We start from the raw sequence: 21,401 nt of genomic DNA, 5'->3' as shown, positions 1-21,401 counted from the left end.
CACACATTCGCAGCCATGATTGGGTTTGACATGGCCAGGGATGGTCCCAGGGATCCAAAGCAATCCATAGGCCCCCAACTTTACCTTAGAACTGAAGTCCATTACACAGATAAAAGGAGGAATGTGGCAAGGCTTTTTCTTCAAGTATATTATTCTAATAGATATGCATACTGCGACCTAAGCTTTGTGACAGCCCGTTCTAGAAGACATTTGCCGAGCAAATCAACTCCGCGGTGAGAAATTGGAGGAAGTGTTTTTCCTGCGCAGTAGCTGCCAGTTCTATCCTAAGCAGCCAGGGCCCAGACAAGCCCCAGCAGCAAAAAGGGATGCAGAACACTTCCTTCTCTGAGTCCACTAAACGGCCAAGGGAGAAATCTGAGACAGGGTGCCCAGCCGGCAAATGCCTCCTACCCAGTCCAGCCACTCCATCCTGCTCTCCCGCTCCAAAGCGTTGCCATTCCCTCTATCCGTGTTCAGACACAAACCTTTCTGTCAGCTACTTAAAATCATTAAGTGAACTTAATTAGCTTTGTCAATCCCTAAGGCTGGCAGGGTGGCAAATAAGGCCTTATATTCACTGTCCATTAACAGTCTGTTGCCTGAACGAGATGGTGCACTTTCTGAGCTGTACGTGAGCAGCATCGGCATTTCTCAGGCAGAGATCTGCCCAGTGAGTCTCCGAGGCGCCCAGTTCCAAGCTACCCTTCCAGACTTGGCCCACTGCCCAGATGGCCACCTCCCAGATCCCTCTTGAGCCTGTTTTCAAGAGGTGTCTCTGTAGAGCTGAAAGACTCAGGGCGAATGCATTCTTTATACAAAGACAGCCTCCAACCAAGATCTCTAGCCAAGTCTGTTTTAATAACAAGTTCCAAACTCCACCGGCTGGAAAAAAAAGAAAAGAAAAAGCAACAACAACCCATGCAATCAAAAGTGTCTTCTTTGAAGAAACAGAAAGAGCTGAGCAGGTATGAACTATGAAGGGTCAGGAGCAAAGTCTCTGCTGCTAAGCACAGGGAAAGAAGAGGCTCCCCTGCCACGTTCTCAGGTAACACAGATTGGTGAAAGAGCGGAAGGAGCCCCAAAGAGCTAACACTTCCCTTCTTCTTGACCATGCTGCCCACAGAGAAGAAGGGGAAGGCTCTTCTGTCTTGGGAAACCCAGCCTCCCTTCTCCATCCAGAGCTGAGGCTTCAAAGTGGGGCAGAGGAGCAACTATATGTTCTTCACTCGGACGACCTGGCCTTTGCAGTCTTGGCAGTGATGTGTCAGGGTCCTTGCTTTCTTTCAGCCAAACCCAAGGTGGCTCACCTGGTACACGCCAGAACCTTCCCTCAGTCCCAGAGTGGTCTACAACCAGAACTTCCCCTCAGTCCCAGAACGGACCACCTGGTACATACTAGAACCTTCCCTCAGTCCCACAGTGGTCTACCTGGTACATAATGGAACCTTCCCTCGGTCCTAGAGTGGTCTACATAGTACATTCTAGAACTTTCCTGCAATCCCAGAATGGACCACTGGGACATCCTAGAATTTTCTCTCAGTCCCAGAGTGTGTCAGGTCTCACCTAAGTGTCAGATCTACCTGGTATGTTATAGAATTTTCCCTCGGTCCCATGATAGTCCACCTGGTACATACCAGACCCTTCCCTCAGTCCCCTGGTGGTCCACCTGCTACATGCCAGAACTTTCCCTCAATCCCAAAGTGGCCCGCCTGGTAAGTGGTAGAACTCCAGACCTGAGGCCATGGCTGACTGGAGAGTGACACGATAGCTGTACTTTGGGGGACTCACAGGAAGGAGTGGGTGGAACCAAGAGACTGTGAGATCCCTGAGGAAGCCTGTCCCATCTCCAACAAGGAGAGGGTGAGTGGGGCCAGGAGCAACCGCTTCTTCACCTGTCGGGTAAAGACACACAACCAGGCACCTTCGGAAGTAGGGAAGCCTAAATCTGGTGGTCCCGATGCCCACTCTGCCTCTAGGCCAGCACATCCACTGAAAAGAGTCTCCTAGGTTGGGGCTGCTCTCCCCCTCGACTACCCACCACCTACCACCCCCAGCCCCCATTCCCAGATGACCTTTGCTTCTGCCCCACCTCCCACCCATCCTTCAACAGCTCTCCTTTGTCCCACCTTTGTCCCACTGTCCCTTCCCTGCAGCCTCTGGGGGCTGGAGCCATGGGGGAGGGTTGGCCCATGGGTGGACAGAGGCAGCGCTGCCTGGTCCCATGTTGCCATCTTATTGAGTCTTCCTGATGGTTGTGAGTGTTCCTGACTCAAAATATGTGCAATTCCCAGTGTCAATCAAACTCTTTGGAGCAGCAGCTGCCACTGCTGTCGCCGCGCAGAACACTTTAGAAACTCTTCTATTTAGAAACCATTCCAGCCTCAGCCGGCATCATCCCATCCATGCTAAGAGGCCCAGTGGCTGTGAAAGACTTCGCAGATCTAATCTTTTAGTAATAAGGAAGGAAGGCAGAGAGAGGAGCGGGGGAATGTGCGGCTTCCCTGGGAGCACCCATTTAGAGGACAGCCACAATTCTGTCCCCCTCTCCCTGGGCTCCACAGGCACACACAAGTCATTTCCTCACTCAGGCCCCTCTGGCCTTCTGGAAGGTACACCCCTCATAGAGCTCAGCATTGAAATCAGGGCCTGGCTTGCCCCCTGGTCCTGTGAATGGCAGGTTGGGAGATGATGACCTGGTGGAGAAATGTGGCCTGTGGAGGGGCCTCACCCCGTGATGTGCAGGCAAGCCAGGCAGCTGTGCCCTCCTGATGCTTCCACAGGGAACCTGAGTCCTTCTGTCCGCCCTCTCTGTCACTCTACGTACCTGTTATCTTGCTACCTGGAGCAGCATTTTCCTAAGAGTTGCACCGGCTTTAACAAGACAGCAGTATTAGGGCCCTGGCTTTCCAGTTGAGATCCCAGGCCTGGGCTTTGTCTGGGTTACACAGGCTCAAGCCAGAAACTCATCTTTGGACTGTTTCCCATGTGAGGACCCCAGGGAAATCGTGGCTATAACCTTGCCAAGATTCATGGAGAAACTTGATGAAGGAGTGCAGAGATGCCGCTCACACAATCCCCCCTGCCTCTCTGCCTCCTCTCCTGGTCCCCATCCTGTTTACTAGTCCCATCACAATTATACTCTAAGAGGTCTTTGATCTCGCCACTGTCCTTTTAGAAACCCGCCATGGCTCTCCATCTTCCCTGAAATAATGGCAGAACCTCCTTGCCCTCACACCAGTTCCTCTGCTCCAGATATCTTCTCCTCTCTGCACTGCACTCCCATACCCACATCCTCAAGCCCTTCCCTGCATTCAAAACCAACTTAAATACTACCTCCTCCATGAAGCCCTCCTGATCTCCCTGCCCTGGTGTAATTCTCACTTCCTCTGAGCTCCCATGGTGCTGTATCTGCACCCTCATGAAGCATTGACCTCCTTCCACGTTATTCCACAGCAAGGTACACACACTCCATCTTCACACTGGACAGTTAAGTGACCTGATTGCAGCATTCATGTATGATTTCTCTTAGAATGCCCCATAGACCTATATGCAATAGCTGTACAGGACACAAAAATAGGCGTGTATCAAGGCTGGAATGAGAGATGCCTCTCAGAGGCATACACCCCAGTGCCAGGGTGGCAGGGGCTGAGGGTCCTTGTGCTGTCCATCCCCTCTTGCACACTCATCTGGCGTGCCCAAGCCTCCCAGAACAGGATGTGAAGTTTCTCCACCAGGCACTCCTCCTTCTACAACCAACCACCAGCCCACCCTATCCTGACTGAGGGTAGCATGGAGAATATGGGGAATATGACCTGAAAGGCCAGCGGTGTTGGCTGCAGTTACAACAGATTTGGGCATTTCTTCTTTAGAATCAAACCAGATTTGGGTCCTATAATTGTGACTTTCAGACAGAAAGGATTGTTTCTGAATTACCAGCTCTCACGAGAGGGTTATAAGCACAGATAAGGCCGGGCGCGGTGGCTCATGCCTGTAATCCCAGCATTTGGGAGGCCGAGGCAGGTGGATCACGAGGTCAGGAGATCGAGACCGTCCTGGCCAACACGGTGAAACCCCATCTCTACTAAAAATACAAAAAAAATTAGCGGGGCCTGGTGGTGCACACCTGTAGTTGCAGCTACTCAGGAGGCTGAGGCAGGAGAATTGCTTGAATCCAGGAGGCAGAGATTGCAGTGAGCAGAGATCGTGCCACTGCACTACAGCCTGGGCAACAGTGTGAGACTCCATCTCAAAAAAAAAAAAAAAAAAGGCACAGATAAATGTATGGAGTAGTTCAGTTAAGAATAATCAATCACAATTATTCAGATAAAAGTTTTGGAATTTAAGGCTTTGCTCCACAGAAAAAGTAACTGTTCTCTGGCCAGGAATAACCAAGCCAGCACTTAGCCTTCTACATGTTGATCAGCGGTCATCTGCTCTCAGGCGGAACAGGCCTTCCAGCCCCTGCTGTAGTTGACTCACTGGCTAAAGCGTTGCTGCCTCACTGCAGACCCCGTGAGCAAATGCCCTTCTCTCCACACCGCCTCCTCCATGTCTTTCCTCCCGCTGCTGACACCCCGTTTCTTGTCCTTGTGCCCCGCAGGTCCGGTTCTCTCCACATCACCAGTGCCCACCCTGCTCCAGTTTCTTGCTCTTGCCACCCTCTGTGCCAGTGCCCTGTGGCCTGGCTTCCCTCTTTCTTCCTCTCTCTCCTTTTTTTCTAACAGCTTTATCAAGCTATAATTTATATATCATAAAATTCACCCACTGTAAGTGTACAAGTCCATGACTTCCAACAAACTTACAGAGTTGTGGAGAGAGCCCCACACTCCCGTTTCTGAACATTTTCATCCCCCAAAAAAGCCCATGTGCCAGTCTGCAGTCAATCCTGCGCCCACTCGCAGCGCCAGGCAACCACGAGCCGGCTTTCCGGCTCCACAGAGTGACCTTTTCTAGACATTTTCTATCAGTGGAATCATTCAATATGAGGTCTTTCACCTACTGTCTGGCTTCTTTAACTTAGCATAGTGTGTTTGAGGTCCACCCGTTTTATAGCGTGTCTGCCGGTCCGTTCTGTACTGTAGACTGGCATCCCATTGTATGGCTGTACCATGTGAGGTGTACCCAGTCACCAGTTGGTGGGCATGGCTTCCTTCTCTTGGTGCTTTCATATCCATGCAAGAGACCACACGCTGTTCTGCAGGTCATTCTGGACTGACTTTCTGGAGGGCAGGAAAGGTTTTTAAGGTTCTCAGGGAATCTTCACTTTACAGTAGGAAAGGCTGGTTGACTGATAGCCTTCTGGGGGATGATTTCTCAGGAAACAAACAAGCCAAAGGTATTTTCCTTTGATGTCACTGTAAGGCCTTCCCTGGCCACAGTCTGAGAACCTGGCGGTTCATGGATATGAAAGAGCAAAGAGCGGGGAAAGAAACAATATCTTAATGGGTTTATTGTTAACACTTTTATGACTCCTCTGTGTTGGTTACAAACACTCCCAGGGGTAATAGTCAAGTGGCTTAACATTTAACCACCAGGCAGGCAACCTCCAGTGACACTGGATGAAACCTGGGATGCATGAGACCCCTGCTGGGCTGTCCAATGGATAAACCCTATGGGTGCTGGTGAATTGGGAAATTCGGGGGGGGGGGGGCACCAGGGAGGGAGCCAGTTGCCTGATGCAAAAAGCAAGGGGCACTAGTGGAACCGCAGTCCTTTATTGGCTGGTATGGAAGGATTTTCATATTTTAATAATGACTTCAGCCCCACTGGCTGAATGTCAGACCTACACATGTCTCTTGTTTAGTTCACCCAAACAGGATACCCAAGCTGGTATTTTTTTTCCCCAACTCAGTGTCTTGAAATCACTCCCCACTTGCTGACCAAAGCTGTTACTGTCAGATTTCTTCTCCACTCCCAAGCACCTCGCACACCCAGAAAGCAAAAGATTTCTGCTCAGATTTTCAGGTAGTCCTGGTCCCAGGCCTCAAACTCGGGGCTGGATTTAAGGACCAGTGGTCCTTAAATTTAAAGTCATTAACATTATAGAGCGCTACGGAAGCGGGAGTTGACTGTTCTTCTCTCCCACTGCTCTGGGATTAGGTAAGCCTTTTCCAAACTCACATTCTGAGCCAGGTAGTCAGCACCTGCCTGCTGGATGCTGAATCCTAAGAAAGACCCCCCAGTTTGCTTCTCACATACATTCCTCTTGATGTGTACAGGTTCTGGCTGCAGATGGTCGCATGGTGGGGACAAGGATCCAGAGCCATCGTGGCTTTTGACAATATCTCCATCAGCCTGGACTGCTACCTCACCAGTGAGTTCACTCTGACCCCGACACCCTGTCCCCCAGCCCCGATGGCCCATGGCCTCACTGTCAGGGCCTCCTCAGCCTAAGCCTGTCTCTCCCACCTCCCTCAGTGTAAAATCATCTATCGGCCTGAAATCGACTCTTACCTAACGCAGCTCATTCTCCTCTATTCCAGTTAGTGGAGAGGATAAGATCCCACAGAAGACAGCACCCAAATCAAGAAACCTGTTTGAGAGAAACCCAAACAAGGAGCTGAAACCTGGGGAAAATTCAGCAAGACAGACCCCCATCTTTGACCCTACAGGTAAGGGCTCAGCTCACAAATGTGAGCACAGTAACTTCTTGTTGCAAAAGGCAGAAAGACTGGTGCCATGACTGAGGTGGGGAGCTGTGCTAAAGGAAGGAAACAGTCAATCTTTAGAAGGAGCGTCACCTACGCTCTGACTATGGGGTCCAAGAGGAAGCTGACTGGTTCTCATATTGCCTGAACAAAGGACACCGCTGGAAGTTGTGCATAGGAGCAGCTTCCTCTATGCGTAGGGAATACCTAGGCCCCACCCGAAGGGGAGAACCAAGCTGGCATTTTTCTCCCCAACTCAGTGCCTTGAATTCACTCTCCTCTTACTGAGCAAAGCAAATCTTACTGTCAGATTCCTTCTTCTTATAAAGAGGGCTGGGCCCATGGCCAAGGTTATCTGTTGCACAAAGGTGGACTACCCCATCATGGGTAAAGCCCCCAAAGCTCCCTTCAACACAGTTTCCCCAGAGCTCAGATCCCCTCAAAAGCTGTTCTATTGAGCATACCCCAAGCCAAGACTTCCCGTGGCCCCTTGCCACTAAAGAAACTCTTCAGCCTCTGGTTATAAACCATAGTGTAACTTGTCAGCCAGTCTTATATTAGACCAGAGGCTGTGAGCCTAGCCCCACAGAAGCTAACTAAGGCTGCCCTGGCCCCACACCGGCAAGCCAAGGGATTTTCCCAGGCAGGCATTGGTACCTTGTCCTGGAAGGGTTCTTCTGCTATGTATAGCCTGGAGAAACAAGTAAACAACACACAATCTACCCGCACTCTTTTTCCTATAAAAGGTAAGTCTTTATCAAAATAATAACAGATCAGTGATAAATCTCTAATTTCAACTTATAATGTGAAATCCCTTTTTGGTACAAAGTATAAGAAATGAGGCTCAAGCCTTTGCCACATCAGCTCTTAACGTGTGAACTAGATGTTAGTGTTGCTTTGTCTTTGAAGGAGTCCCTTCCTTTCTGTCCCATGAAAAGTGACCCCAGGGCTAACCCTCACCCTTCCTGATTCCTGCCTGAACTAATCCAGCTGCCAAATCCAGGAGAAAGTGAGTTCCTTCTCCTGTCATCCCTCCCTTCCCCTTTCACTAGAATCACAAAAGACCTTTGCATGTTCCCACAGAGAGGAGGGCCCAAGTTCCACACAGAGGGGAGCCTGTCCCACAATTGCAGCTCTCCCTGGTTTCCCCCTCTACTTTCAGTTCATGACAATGTCTCACCTGCTGGAGGCAGCCTTTGAACTTCTCCATTCAATGCCCTGCCACCCAGCCCCAGTGATTCATCTCCACTCACTCCTTGGCTCTTGGTCAACTGCCACCTCCCTGTGACAAATTCAGGAAATTTATAAATGTATAAATTAAGAGAAAAAGCCAGACTTCCCCTTTTAGTGTGCTAAGTAAACATAGCTGCAGCCCCCTGCCCAGCCTAATCAACAGCACTGATTACATAGCAGAGACTCCAGAAACGTCTATCGACCAGTGGATGGCTGGATGCCTGAGTTTGGATCTCAGGTGTCAGCAGCCAGCCCCCAGCAGCCAGCATTTAGGAAACAGCCTGCTCGACTCCTGAGTTTATTGCCACATAACTCCCACTGTCCCTAAAAGGCTAATCGATAAGGGCCTGCCCGGTGGCCAATCAGACTGATGAAATTACCAGTGGCTCAAATGTGGCGATGACTCCCCACCACCTCTAAATAAAATTAAAGGCTAGAGAAGACAGCAGCTGGAACACAAGCCTCCCGCTGAGAAACCTGACCTGTCATCCTCAACTCCAGTCTCAGGGCAATGCTGAGGCAGTGCCTATGGGTCCAAGCAGACTCATGGAGGCTGAGGCCAAGGCCACACCCACTCAGTAATAGTCGCCCAGCAGACACGTGCCCAGCACGGTGCATGGTTACAACAGGGACAGGGCTGAGCCAGTACTCGCCGTTCTGGAGCTTCTGGGCCATGGGAGCAGAGTGGCCTATGAGGAGGCAGAGCATGTCTGCAAAGCTCAGATTTCTACCTGGGAGGCCCCCTGCAGAGGAACAGAGGGATAGGCTGGAAGGAGAAGGAAAAGAATGGAGAGATCGTTGAGCATGGTCCCATGGGCTAGGTTATTTCACACAACAACTTGCCCTCACGCTGACCCAGGGATAGTTGCTGTTTTTACCATTGCAGAGATGAGGAAACTAGAAGAATGTTAAGGGCCCATGGCTGGAGGGCAGTGGAGCCAGGAAGTCAACCTGGAATCCACATTCTTTCACCCATCTAAGCTACTTCTAGGTATCGAAGTCTCCAATCAGAGATAAACACTAAAAATGGAAAAGAGCAGGAAGAGTTGCAGCCAAGACGCCCTGCACACACAGTAAGCAAATCACCCCCAACCTTCTGACAAACAATCGAGGAGACAACATAATGCAATTTTTCTTTCCAAAGTTCAAAGCTGTCAGTTTCTGCTGGGCTGGAACAAGGTGGCTGGTGGCATTTCAGCTCTCCTTCAGGCAGGCGTTGGAGAACTCCTAGAAACGCAAAGGCCCTTTGGGGGCCTTTGAAAACAGTTACTGACAGCACTTCCCTAAACATTCCTCACTCCCCACAGCAGCCCTCCCCTCTGATGAGGGACGGGGCCTGGCTTCCTAGATCTGGGCGGTTCTTCATCCACAGGCCCATGGGGCAGAGCTGAGCCACTGAAGCTTCCAGGCCGGGAAAATCCTATCCAGGTGCTTCATGCGGTGTTCTCGGAAGACTCTGAGTCACTTTAGCTAATCAGATGAAGGGGCTGAACAAGAAAATGGTGCAAGTATTAAGTCGAGGGAAATTACATTTGTCAGCTTTGCACATAAAATTACACTAACCAAATGACTGGAGTAATGTGATCACAGGGCTGCAGAGCCAGCTTCCTCTCTCTGTCTCTCTCTCTCTGTCTCCCTCACCCCACTCCCTCCTTCTCTCTCTCTCTCTTTCTCTCTCTGTCTTTCTCCCCTCCCGTGACTGTCTCTCTCTGGCAGTACTGAATGTTAGCAGTGAGGATGAACAGGCAGGCTCTACCACACTCTTTCCCTAAAAAGCCCAAATGAGGATAAGCAGCCCCCCCAGGGCCCAAGGACCCTGCCTCAACCTCCCTTCCCCTCCATCCTTCTCCTTGGAGCTCAGATGCTGTCTGTATAGGGCGAGTCTAAGAGAATCAACTCAGCTAACGGGAGAACCAGCCCAACTCCGCAGCCCTAACTGTGGATCCCTAGCGTGAAAACCATAGCCTTGCCTCTAGCTATTTGGTGACAGGTTGGTCTGCCATTTTCTGAGTACACATCTCTTGCCAAAGGGGGATAAAGCAATTAAAAATATACAGAATCGTGGGAAGAGCACTGGAACACCCCTCGGGCCGGAAGGGCTCTCATCAGGGCAATTCAGCAGATGAGCGGGGCTAATGTGAACACAGACAAGGGCAGAGAAACCAATTTTTTTTAAAGTCAAAGTTAGAAGTAGACCATGTCCAAGTGCCTTCCCATTCCCAGCTCCAAGATTCCAAGGGTTGAAGGGTGATATCATCAGGGAGCTATAGCTTTATTTGGCCCGTATCTCCAGTTAACCCATGGCACTGCCAACGTGCCCAGAAGTGAGGAAGGGCAACAGACTGTCCATTTCCACACACGCTCCTGATTCAAGAACAGATGCCAATTCCAATGAGAAAGTTTTATGTGTTTCCTATAAATTGATTGGGTCTATTTCTGCTAAATGCATTATCCATTCACCACAGAACAACTATTAGAGTTAATAGAATTTGTAGCTAGAGCCATTATGCTCCAAGTACGCCCTTCTGGTGATGACGGCATGGTTGGAAGGCAGGCTCCACAGGCCAGCATCCGCCCTCAGAGCCTGTCTTTCCACTCGATGGGGGGCTTTGTTCCCCTCAGGCCCTGCTGCACTCCAGCCCTGCAGGTCCCGCCAAGCCTACTGTAGTGGCACACCCCACTTCAGAGTCACCCCGTTCCTAAATCAATCATGTATTCTAATCCAGTTCCGAAAAATCCTGGCCTCTTCCTTGCTGGCCTTGCAAATAATCCCATGCTGGGGACAGCAAGGAAGCCACATCCCTCTCTTTAGCCACAGCTCCTCATTGCATCCCAGCCTTGAAGGTGGGAGGTCCAAGATGTGAGAAATCCAGAAAAAAGTCAGAGCAGGAAGCCAGGGACCCCCCACTCTGGAGGGAGCTCCCATAGACTTGTGTTAATGATATCATTAACAGCTTTCCCCAGAAATGCCCAATTACGGACACAATCCAGGACTCACAAGTGCAGCAGGGAGCTGGCCAGCCAGGGAACTAGACTCAGCCCCGGTTTCTCCAAGTGTGGCCTCAAATCATCTGCATCTGGGTCCCCTGATGGGAACGGGGGTGCCTGCATGTGCTGCTTGTTAAAAATGCAGATTCTTGGGCCCCTGCCAACCTGTGGAATCTGAATGTCTGGGAGCAGAAGGCCAAATCCACATTTTTAACCATCCCTCAATGAAAGTTTGATTAGCAAAAGAAATTTAGGGACTCAGAACTGCAGCCCAACCTACAGATGAGGAGCCTGGCTCGAAGCAAAGGCCTTGCATCACGTTGTTCCCGCTTCACACATCAATCATAACTGCAATTCGCCAAGCGCTGCCGTGTGCCAGGACTGTGCTGAGCTCTTGGTGCTATCATGGTATCTCCCTTTAACAGATGAGTCCAGAGAGGTGAACTAACTTGCCCTAAGTTAGACAGCTTGTATAAAAAGCAAAAGATCATGTTTCTCAAAAAGCACGCAGAATGTGAAATTTTCTAGGCCAGGTAACATTTGGAAGGTCAAAGTCATGATAAAGAAATCTTTTAGGAATCCCATTATTGAATAGGTCTTCCAGAGGGATCTCTCTTTTCTGAACAACCTGGTTTTTTATGTTAGTTTCTGTTTAAACAGAGCACATCTGCATCTTCACTAACATTCAAGACGGTGCCCCAGGCAGGCAGTATTCCCACGCACATGTAAGAAAGCTGATAATTACAGCTAATTGGCATTCCTCCATGCACCCCAGCCTTCACTGGTGCACTTGGAAGGCACTTCTATTAGCACCCATTTAACTAGGGGGGACAGTTCATTAAGGAGTGGCAGGCATAGGACCATGGTTACAACCCTTGGAGCCCCTTCAGACACTGGCCATTTCCCTGCTCAGCTGCCCTGATGATTAACCTCATGTTCTGTGATCGCGCTTATGTTACTAATTTTAGATTATCACCTATTTATAGCAAGCTCACTAGCGATGACGCAGGAAGCACCAGCCTGAACAAGGCTCTTGGGACCCCAGTCATCGCAGCACATTCAGCACTCTCCCAGCTAGAATGTCATTATTCATTTGGGTGTGTGCCCCTTTCCCCTGAGAAAGCAAGGCTGAGCTCCAGGAAGAGAGGCGCCAAAGAACTGATTTGTGATTCATGATCCCATTACCAACGCTAATGAGTTTCTTCCAGTGGAAGAGGCTTTGCACGCTGGAGAGCCAGTCAGCATCCCCAAGAGGTGGACAAAAGTAAACACCAGGGCCAGCTTAACGGCGAGAAAGTATGTCCCCAGGGACCAGGTGATGGTAACTGGGTGGAACTGGAGGCTAGGCTGAAGGCCGAGCACCCACCAGCAATAGAGCTTCCCAGCGTGTGTTCCACCATTTGTCAGCCACCTCCCTCCATCTGTCCATGGGGTGACAGTCAGTAGTCACATTCAGTGTCTCTTTCATTTGATTCTCATGAACTCCCTGAGGGAGATGTCACTATGAGGAAGCAATATAGCATCGTTTTTAAGAGCGCAGACTACCCGTGTCCAAATCCCAGCTGTGCCGCTCACTCTAACTAAGCAAGTCCCTTCTGCTGTCTGTGCCTTTGCTTCCTTGCATCAAAAAATGGTGCTTAGATTATCAGTGCTTACATCGCTTACATTTGATGCAAGGGTCACATACATTAATATGTATCCAGGGCTTAGAGAGGTGCCTGACACATAAGGAGCTAGCTAACTGGGCCATCTTTTTTTTAGATGGAGTCTCGCTCTGTAGCCCAGGCTGGAGTGCAGCGGCATAATCTCGGCTCACTGCAACCTCTGCTTCCCAGGTTCAAGCGATTCTCCTGCCTCAGCCTCCTAAGTAGCTGGGATTGCAGGCATGTACCACCATGCCGGCTAATTTTTCTTTCTTTTTTTTTTTTTTGTATTTTTTGTATTTTTAATAGAGATGGGGTTTCACCATGTTGGTCAGGCTGGTCTCAAACTCCTGACCTTGTGATCCGCCCACCTCAGCTTCCCAAAGTGCTGGGATTACAGGCTTAAGCCACCGCACCCGGCCTGCCATCATTTTCTTCATCACTTTAGAATTGAGGAAACAGAGGATCAGAAAGATTATGTGACTTGACCTACTAATCAAATGCAGATCCAGGGTTCAAAGTCAAGCCAGCTCACTCCAAAGCCTTTCCCACTCTAAGCCCACACCTGTTAGGAACAATTCTAAATACTACCCAATTGCTGACTAGCATAAGGGAGAGAAGCTCTTGCTGCATCCAAATCGGCTGTTCTCTTTCCATTGAGAAGATTCAACACAGCATCCAATGCAGACAACATCGTTGCTTTCCCTGAATCCCAAGCCTAAGGAATAACAACTCACATAGTTCCATCTAACAAGCATGTACTGGGTGCCTACTCTGTGCCAAACCCTATGCAGGGGCGTGGGGGTCTGAGGCTGTGAAGGAGCCAAAGTGTTCTCTTGCGAAATGATCACCCAGAGCTTCGTCTGCATAAGCCCAGCATGAAGCCACTGTTCTCCCAGCACAAGAGAGACTTCTGATTCTGATCACATCTAGAACCAGGACAGGTGCCCCCACTTCACCCTGCCCTGAATGGGGCATTGCAAATTATTCTGAACCGACCATCATTTTCAAAATGTGTGCTGTGAGAAAGGCATCAGCACTATTACTTCAGAACTTCCCAAACGTGGGCCCCCCTGAAGGAATAGCACAGACCCACCCAGCTCTGACAGACTCAAAGATGCCTCTTGAACCTCCAGGCTAGTGCTAGATGGGGGCTGGGATGACGGCAAAGCTGCTGACAAAATACTTTAACATAAAGTCGATACTTGTTGCCCTTCTAAGCAGCAGACAGGAAGCATTCCCTTTCTCTCCCCTGGCTGGCCTGAGAACACATGTTGTTTTTTCTCATTTGTTTCAGTGAAAGGTTACATAAGTGGGAGACAATAAATGATCCAGGAACTCTGGGCTCAGCATGCCTTGATTAAGATCATGTAGATTGAAGACTAGCAGAACGCAAAGGCCCCTCCATCAGGGCAACTGCATTAAGTACTTGCGTGGGAAGACCACTCTTTTATCATTCTCTCTTGGACTTGCTGCTTCTGCCTGTAAAACAACTCCGCATCTTCTCAGAGCTTATTCAGCTCTCTGCTCATTACAGCAAAGCTTCAGTGGTTTTGGCAAAGAAAAAAATTATTTTTAATTCATCGGGCCTGGAGGTGGACAATGAATCTAGGAGTAAAAGGTTAAAATGCTAACTCTTGATCACAAAAGATGGTCTTCCCAGCTTGCCCCTCCCCTACCGAGAGGAAAAGAAAGAAGAGATGGAATTACCTTAGCTATCAAGGGGTCTGGGAGGAGAGAAATGACACAGGGCAGAACTCGGCCCAGCCAGTGCCCTCCCTGCTGGATGCTTACACAAAAGATGAGGAGGTTGGCCAGGCTCGGTGGCTTATGCCTGTAATCCCAGCACTTTGAGAGGCCAAGGCGGGTGGATCGCCTGAACTTGGGAGTTCGAGATGAGCCTGAGCAACATGGAGAAACCCCGTGTCTGCTAAAAATACAAAAATTAGCTGGGTGTGGTGGCACATGCCTGTAATCCCAGCTACTCGGGAGGCTGAGGCAGGAGAATCGCTTGAACCCAGGAGGTGGAGGTTGCGGTGAGCCAAGATCATGCCATTGCACTCCAGCCTAGGCAACAAGAAGGAAACTCCATCTCAAAAAAAAAAAAAAAAAAAGATGAGGAGCCAAAGAACGTAGCAGCTGTAAAGCAGGAGCTTTGGGTGCCTAGATAGTTATCTATTGCGTTGTAACAAACGACCATAAACACAGTGACTATAACAACACACATTTATTATACAAGTCTCTGCAGGTCAGGAAATCAGACACAGCTCAACTGAGTCCTCCGCTTCGTAGTCTCTCGTGAGGTTGCAGTTAGGGTGTCAGCCAGGGCTAGGGTCTCATCTAAAAGCTCTATTGAGGAGAGGGTCACTGCCAAGCTCACATGGCAGTTGGCAGTTCTTGGAGGGCTGTTAGACTGAGGGCCTCAGTTCCTAACTGGCTGGAGACCACCCTCAGTTTCTCCCCAGTATGGCAACTTACTTTTGCAAAGCTAGTGCAGGGGTGAGGCAGTAGGATGGGGGAGGGAGGGAGAGAGAAAGAATCTTCTAGTAATACAGAAATTATAATTTTATAACATTAGCAAGACAATGACATCTCATCATCTGTGCCATATTCTATTGGTTAGAAGCAACTCACAGATCTCACCAATACTCAAAGGGAGAGGGTTACACAAGGGTGTGACTATCAAGAATTGGACACCACCGAGGCCATCTTAGAGCCTACCTGTAGTGGCTTCTGTATGCTGGAGATCAACCATTCACCAGGAAGCTCTGAGAGCCCAGTGGGGATTCTGATGGGCAGAATTCCTAAGATCAATCTCAAGCCTATGTATTCAATTTTCCACAGATGCTTAAATAGTCACAAAGTGCCTACTGAGTGCCAGGCAATAGCAAGACAGCAAGTGGATTGGCAGAGAATCCTAGAGACCAAGGTTCTGGCCATGTAACTTCAGGGGAGTCAAAGATTCTGGGCCCTGTTTCCTCATCCATAAAGTAGGGATGTTAATTACCTGCCACAGTTCTTTCTCAGAGCTGGCAATTGTACTGAGCAAATGAGATCAATTTCTATCAGGCTTTGAAAGGTACAAAACAATATGCTAATATAAAATGTTGTTGTCATATCGTAATTAACATTATTGTTGAATATATATGTAAGCAAAAAGATTGGGCCAATTCACTCACCCCTCATGTGTTGCCTTCTATAAATATTCATTTACACTCCACCTCCTTCTATGAGTTGTATACACTTTTGTGTATACACAAAATTCTATGAGCTTCACACTCTTATGTATATACATAAGTATGTATCTGGGGGTGAGGTTAGTATTTTGAATTTTGTGTCTTCTCATTCAGTCAATTCCCCCAACCCAATTGATCATCAGTTTTCAGGTAAAGCCCTCAAACTCCCCTTAGGGGACATAAATGATTTGTGTGGGGTATAGAGAATTGCCCCCCAAGTCTTCTTGTTAGTAAAATTTAAAAGAGGATCTTTAGTCTTCTAAAGCTTATCAAAATCTTGAAAATAATGGATGCATCAAAACCTTGTCCATAAAAGTTCTTTCAAATAAATTTAAGTGACTGAATTGGAAAGGCTTGGGGCTGTTTGTTTGTTTGTTGTTTTTTAAGATGGAGTTTAGCTCTTGTCACCCAGAATGGAGTGCAATGGCACAATCTTGGCTCACCACAAACTCTACCTCCTGAGTTCAAGCAATTCTCCCGCCTCAGCCTCTGGAATAGCTGGGATTACAGGCACCCACCACCACACCCAGCTAATTTTTGCATTTTTAGTAGAGACGGGGTTTCACCATGTTGGCCAGGCTGGTCTCGAACTTCTGACCTCAGGTGATCCACCTGCCTAGGCCTCCTAAAGTGCTGGGATTACAGGCATGAGCTACCATGCCCAGCCCTGATGAATATGGTGAATATTGACAATGTCTTCATAATAAGATAAGAGCAAATTGTAGTCATCTAACTTTTATTATTTTTTAGTAAGTGATTGGCAGATCTAATAATGATCATATTCCAGGAAAAATGTCAAAAAGTAAGGAAAATAAGGCTTAGTGTGAGGTTGGTCAGCAACCTGAGAATCAGAAAAACTCCCTGGGCCTCAAAATAGCTCTCTGAAAAAGAAGACTGTTTCTTTCCCCTCACCTGGCTTTATGATTGTGATCCTACTAACTAGACCATTCAATCTGTCAGCCAGTCTGTTTCATCAGCCATGGAACTGGGGAGTAGCTACATTGCTAATGAGTAGGACTCAAGCATTTTCTTAAAAACACAAAGCTCAGCCAGGCGTGGTGGCTCATGCCTGTAATCCCAGCACTTTGGGAGGCCAAGGTGGGCAGATCACTTGAGGTCAGGAGTTCGAGACCAGCCTGGCCAACATGGCAAAACCCCATCTCTACAGAAAATACAAAAATTAGCTGGGCGTCATGGTGTGCACCTGTACTCTCAGCTACTTGAGAGGCAGAGGCACGAGAATCACTTGAACCCAGGAAGCAGAGGTTGCAGTGAGCTGAGATCTCACCACGGTATTCCAGCCTGGGTGACAGGACAAGACTGTCTCAAAAAAGAAAAAAAAAAAAAAAAAAGAAACAAAAAACAAACAAACAGAGCACCCTGCATTTCGGTTGTATGTGTGCATGCGTGTATGAGTGTGGGCTGGTGTGTGTGCATGTGTGTGTTCGAGTGAGTATGTGAGAGTGTGTGTGCCGGCTCCTCAGAAGCCTACCCACTTCCAATCATGGGTAAGAGACAAAAAGACCTTCAGCAAAATCCACCTACACTAACAGAGCCACTCTGGTTCATCCATCTTAAGCATTCTAACACTGTAACAGGTGCCCCAAAGGGCCAAATTGTCCCAGTGCCCCTCACTGTACCCCCGCCCCCACATGCCTGACTTCCTCCCTCCGACCACTCAGGTGGGTCTGGAGATGGTACTTGAGCCTCTCTCTTCTATTTCATTTTGCTTTGGTTTTATTTTTCATTCAACAAAGTTTTATTAACCACCCTCTCTGTGACTAGCACTGTTTTAGGTTCTGGACACAAAGCAGTGAACAAAACAGACAAGCCTTTCTCCTCTAGAGTATACGTGCTAGTGCAGAAAGCAGAAAGCAAACGAGTATACAGATGGCATCATTTCAAAGGGATGTGCTGTGAAAATAGTAAAGCAGGTCCGGGGGCAGGGGTGACGGTGGCCAAGCACACGTGTGTGTGAATGTGGGCCCTAATAATGAAGGATTGAGGAAAAAAAGCTTCTGGTTCCTTCAAGGACGTGGGAGCAGAATCAGGAAAAGGCTACTGGCTAATAATATTAAGATCCTACTTCTTACTCTAGGCTGGTGTGGCCTGGTGAAATCTCCAAGGCCTTCCACAATATCCCCAAAAGCTCTGAAGGCCTTGACAGTGAAGTGCACTGAGACACAGCAGAGGGTGGGTGGGGTAAAAGGGGAGCAGGCCTTGGATGAGCAGACTGGGCCAGACTGGGAGCAGCCTGGGTCCCTGGCTCTTCACCAAAGAAGTCAGGCAGAAGGGCCCGTATAGTGTCTGAAGAAGCATGGGCAAGCTGGTCTCAATCCAGGCTGGCATTGCCGTTTGAGAGACAGCAGCAGGATTCTCTGGTCAGTGGTGTTTCATTGCAAGTAGCTGAGAGATCTTGATTCTAGGAGGCTCCATTGAGGTTGAAGTAGGATGCAGCCCGTTGCTGGGAGCCAAGGACTAGTCAAGTCCAACAACAAAAATTGTTGTTTAGATGACTGCTGATGTTAATTCAGTGGCCCTAGAAGGGACTACTGTCATCATCCTGTGCCTGATAATGTCAAGACTTACATCTCTGAGATCCTCTTGACCTTTTCTTCATGCTTGTTGCCTCGTGGTTGCAAAATGGCTGCTGCATCTCCAGCCACCATGACTGCATTACAGACAAAAATAAGAGGGAAGCATTTCTTCCCTTCTTTTCTCTAGCCCTCTAGTCTTACACATTTTGCCTTCTCTTCCCCGTCCAGTATTTGGTCCTAATGCTTCCCCACTGCTTTCTTTTCTACCCTTGAAATTTGGATCTCACATCCTCTCATGTGTGGCTCAGTCCACCAATTCATTTTAGAGGGTCTGGGACCTAGACCCAGAAGTCAGGGCATCTTTCTCGCTCCACATCCCTTGGCCAGTTGGGCTGCCTGCACCTCCGTCTACTCATCTGTCAGAGGAGTTACAATCCCAATGGTCTTGTAGAGATTTCAGCCATCATGACTTAGAACCAAGCGATGAGCAGGTATTACTTAGGATAAAGGAGTGAGGGGCTGTGGCTTCCCACATGTTTGCCTGTCTCTTAGGATTCAGTGGACCTTACAACAGGAGGCAGCAGAGTCCTAATCACACAACCCCTGCGGTGATGCACTAGATTAAATCTCTCCCATTTGCAGACAAGAATGGACAAGGCAGAAGTCCATGACCTTTTGGGCTTGAGTGTGGCAGAGCTGGCATTTAAACCACCAGCCACTTCTCACTGAAGCCTCAAAACCAAATCCATTATGCGTAACCTGCAGATGGGTGAGTCCACAGCACCCATCTCGTATCAAACACTTTATTGGCCCGACTCTGGCCTGAAGCCAAGTTAGAAATAACCAAATTAGCCCTGAGGCCTCCCTTAACTTGATTTTTACAGCTCTGCTTTCAGGATAGTGTTTTTACTGTGACCTTTCTCTTCAACCATGTGTTGTTGACTTTCCCTTGGGGAGGGCGAACACAATACAGCAGCTGGCACAGGAGCCATTAAAATCTCCTGCAGATCGCTGGGTGTCAAAGCTGTTTAGGGTAATTCAGCCCTGAAAGCAGCTTTTATCTAGACAGGCCTGGCTTGCTGCCCTGTTGATGGAGGCAAGCTCACTTGGAAGTCCCTCTCCAAGAAGGGGTGTCTGCCTCTTAGTAGGGTGGGAGTTGGGCCTCTGGTCTTCAGCATCATCAGGCACTCCACCTGCCCAGAGGGACTATGTCTGGAGCAAAGGAAACAACAATATAAAAGTAAAAATGAGATCATGTGTGTGAACATTTCTAGTAAAAGACAGGGCCGGCGTGATCATTGTTTTTGTTACCTCCCTGACTTATCATCATCCAAAAAGAACCAGAGAGAAAGCTTCGTGTGAATGAATGGGGTGGGTGTGCGTACACAGGCACACTTGGCCAGGCACTCAGGTGCACATGCAAGCACACGTGTGCATATATGTGTGCAAGCACACACGTGTGTGTACATATGCCTGCACATGCTTACAAATCAATTCAGTCTGAGACACAAGCTAGAAGAACAGCATGGAAAATTCGTCAACTGAAAACAGTTTGTGTCGTAGAAAGAGGGCAGGTGATGTGCCCGTCTTAACTTAGCCCTAGGATTGCTTTGCAATCATGGACCAATTGCCTAACTTTTCTACATGACTGTATGACTTATAAAAGTCACAGCTCTTCTCCGTTCCCTATCTACTGACCTATCATGGTTGTAAGGAGCTAAGCTTACTGGAGGTGGAGATGCTATAGAAATGTACCATAAACTGTACATGGAAATTGAAGGCCTAAACATCCTCCACCCTGTTCATTCAAAATTATGATATCCTTTTATCTGAAGTTAGACTTCTAGTACCTTCCACCATGCACCAAATAAAAATACCAAAATATAAATACATTCCAAAACTGTGACATAAAGTTTTCCTGCAGTTAACTGCCCTCAGCCTGATACACAAAGAGGGTAGGGCTGCTGTCATGCCCTCACCTGATCTTGGAGGTAAGATAAGATTACGTGGGCATGCTGCAGTACCAAAAGAAACCTGCCAGCAGAGAAAGAGAGTCACTATAAAATATGTATGCCTGAGGCCATTTAAGGAGGAGTCAAATAGCCCTAAACAACTCATTAAGTCTGGGTAGCACTATCAAGAAAAGGTTAAATTGTACTTAGCAGGCTGTGTCAAAAATAGCCAGAGCATACGTAATGGCAGGTTCTAAGCCAGGGTCACTGAAGATGTCCCTGAGGTGAAATCTTAAAAACAAACCTGCAGCCCAGGAATAGAAACGTAGGTGAGGGCTCTGACCAGATAGATGGTTTACAGGGGCTTGCCATAGCCAATGAGTTCAAATGATTTCTACATTTTAAAAAATGTTTCAAGGATTCTGGGAAGAAGACAGTAACAGTAGGAACAGCATAGTTTTCTTTAAAAAAAAAAAAAAAAACTCTTTCCAAATCCCTACATAAACACAGAACAACCGTATATCAAAACTGAAAACCCATGAACAATATTGACAGCAAAATTTGAGGATAAGGTTATTCCCTAAAACTTCAACATGCAAGTGAGATTGGTCAAAGCACCAACATCACAAGACCTGCAGAGTATCAGCATCGGGACAAGACAGAAGACAGGGGAGAAACAGGCCTGAGAACAGGAGAACCCCTAAATAGCCAACAGATATTTGCTAGAAATTACAGAGAGCCAGTCAGAGAGCAGCTTCTGAAAGGAGGAGGGGCTTTGCCCAGTGCAGGGGACCATGGGCACAGTCAGATCTGAAGGGGCTGGAGCAGCCTAGCCAGCAAACCTCATTCCAGGACAGGTCCCACACAAGAAGGAAGTTTTGGGGGTAAAATAAACATTGAGTCAGGAAGGGACAATAGAGAATAAATAAATAAGACAATATCCAGATAAAAGTGGAAGAAAGAAGCAGTCAGAAAGCTCAGAAAGCAAACTGCTTTGTTTTTTTTTTCTCTTGAGGCAGAGTCTTACTCTGTCACCCAAGCTGGAGTGTAGTGGCATGATCGGAGCTTGCTGTAACCTCCGCCTCCTGGGTTCAGGTGATTCACCTGCCTCAGCCTCCCAAGTAGCTGGGATTACAGGTAACCACACCTAGCTAATTTTTGTATT

The 21,401-nt window shown here is 48.3% G+C and overlaps 1 protein-coding gene across 1 annotated transcript in view; it reads left to right on the top strand.

Annotated features, from left to right (window-relative positions):
• The window catches only part of ALK (ALK receptor tyrosine kinase), a 756,557-nt gene that overhangs the window by 653,804 nt on the left and 81,352 nt on the right, over positions 1–21,401 (top strand). Inside the window, exons 10-11 of the mRNA XM_032239194.1 lie at positions 6,219–6,313; positions 6,483–6,611. Of these exons, the coding sequence (XP_032095085.1) occupies positions 6,219–6,313; positions 6,483–6,611 (224 nt within the window). The remainder of the gene's footprint in view (positions 1–6,218; positions 6,314–6,482; positions 6,612–21,401) is intronic.

The sequence above is a fragment of the Sapajus apella genome, unplaced genomic scaffold (assembly GCF_009761245.1).
Source record: "Sapajus apella isolate SASKATOON/1434 unplaced genomic scaffold, GSC_monkey_1.0 scaffold44, whole genome shotgun sequence".
Classification (NCBI taxonomy): Eukaryota; Metazoa; Chordata; class Mammalia; order Primates; family Cebidae; genus Sapajus; species Sapajus apella.
Note: the sequence above shows the minus strand (reverse complement) of the source record. Positions and strands in the feature narration are given on the sequence as shown.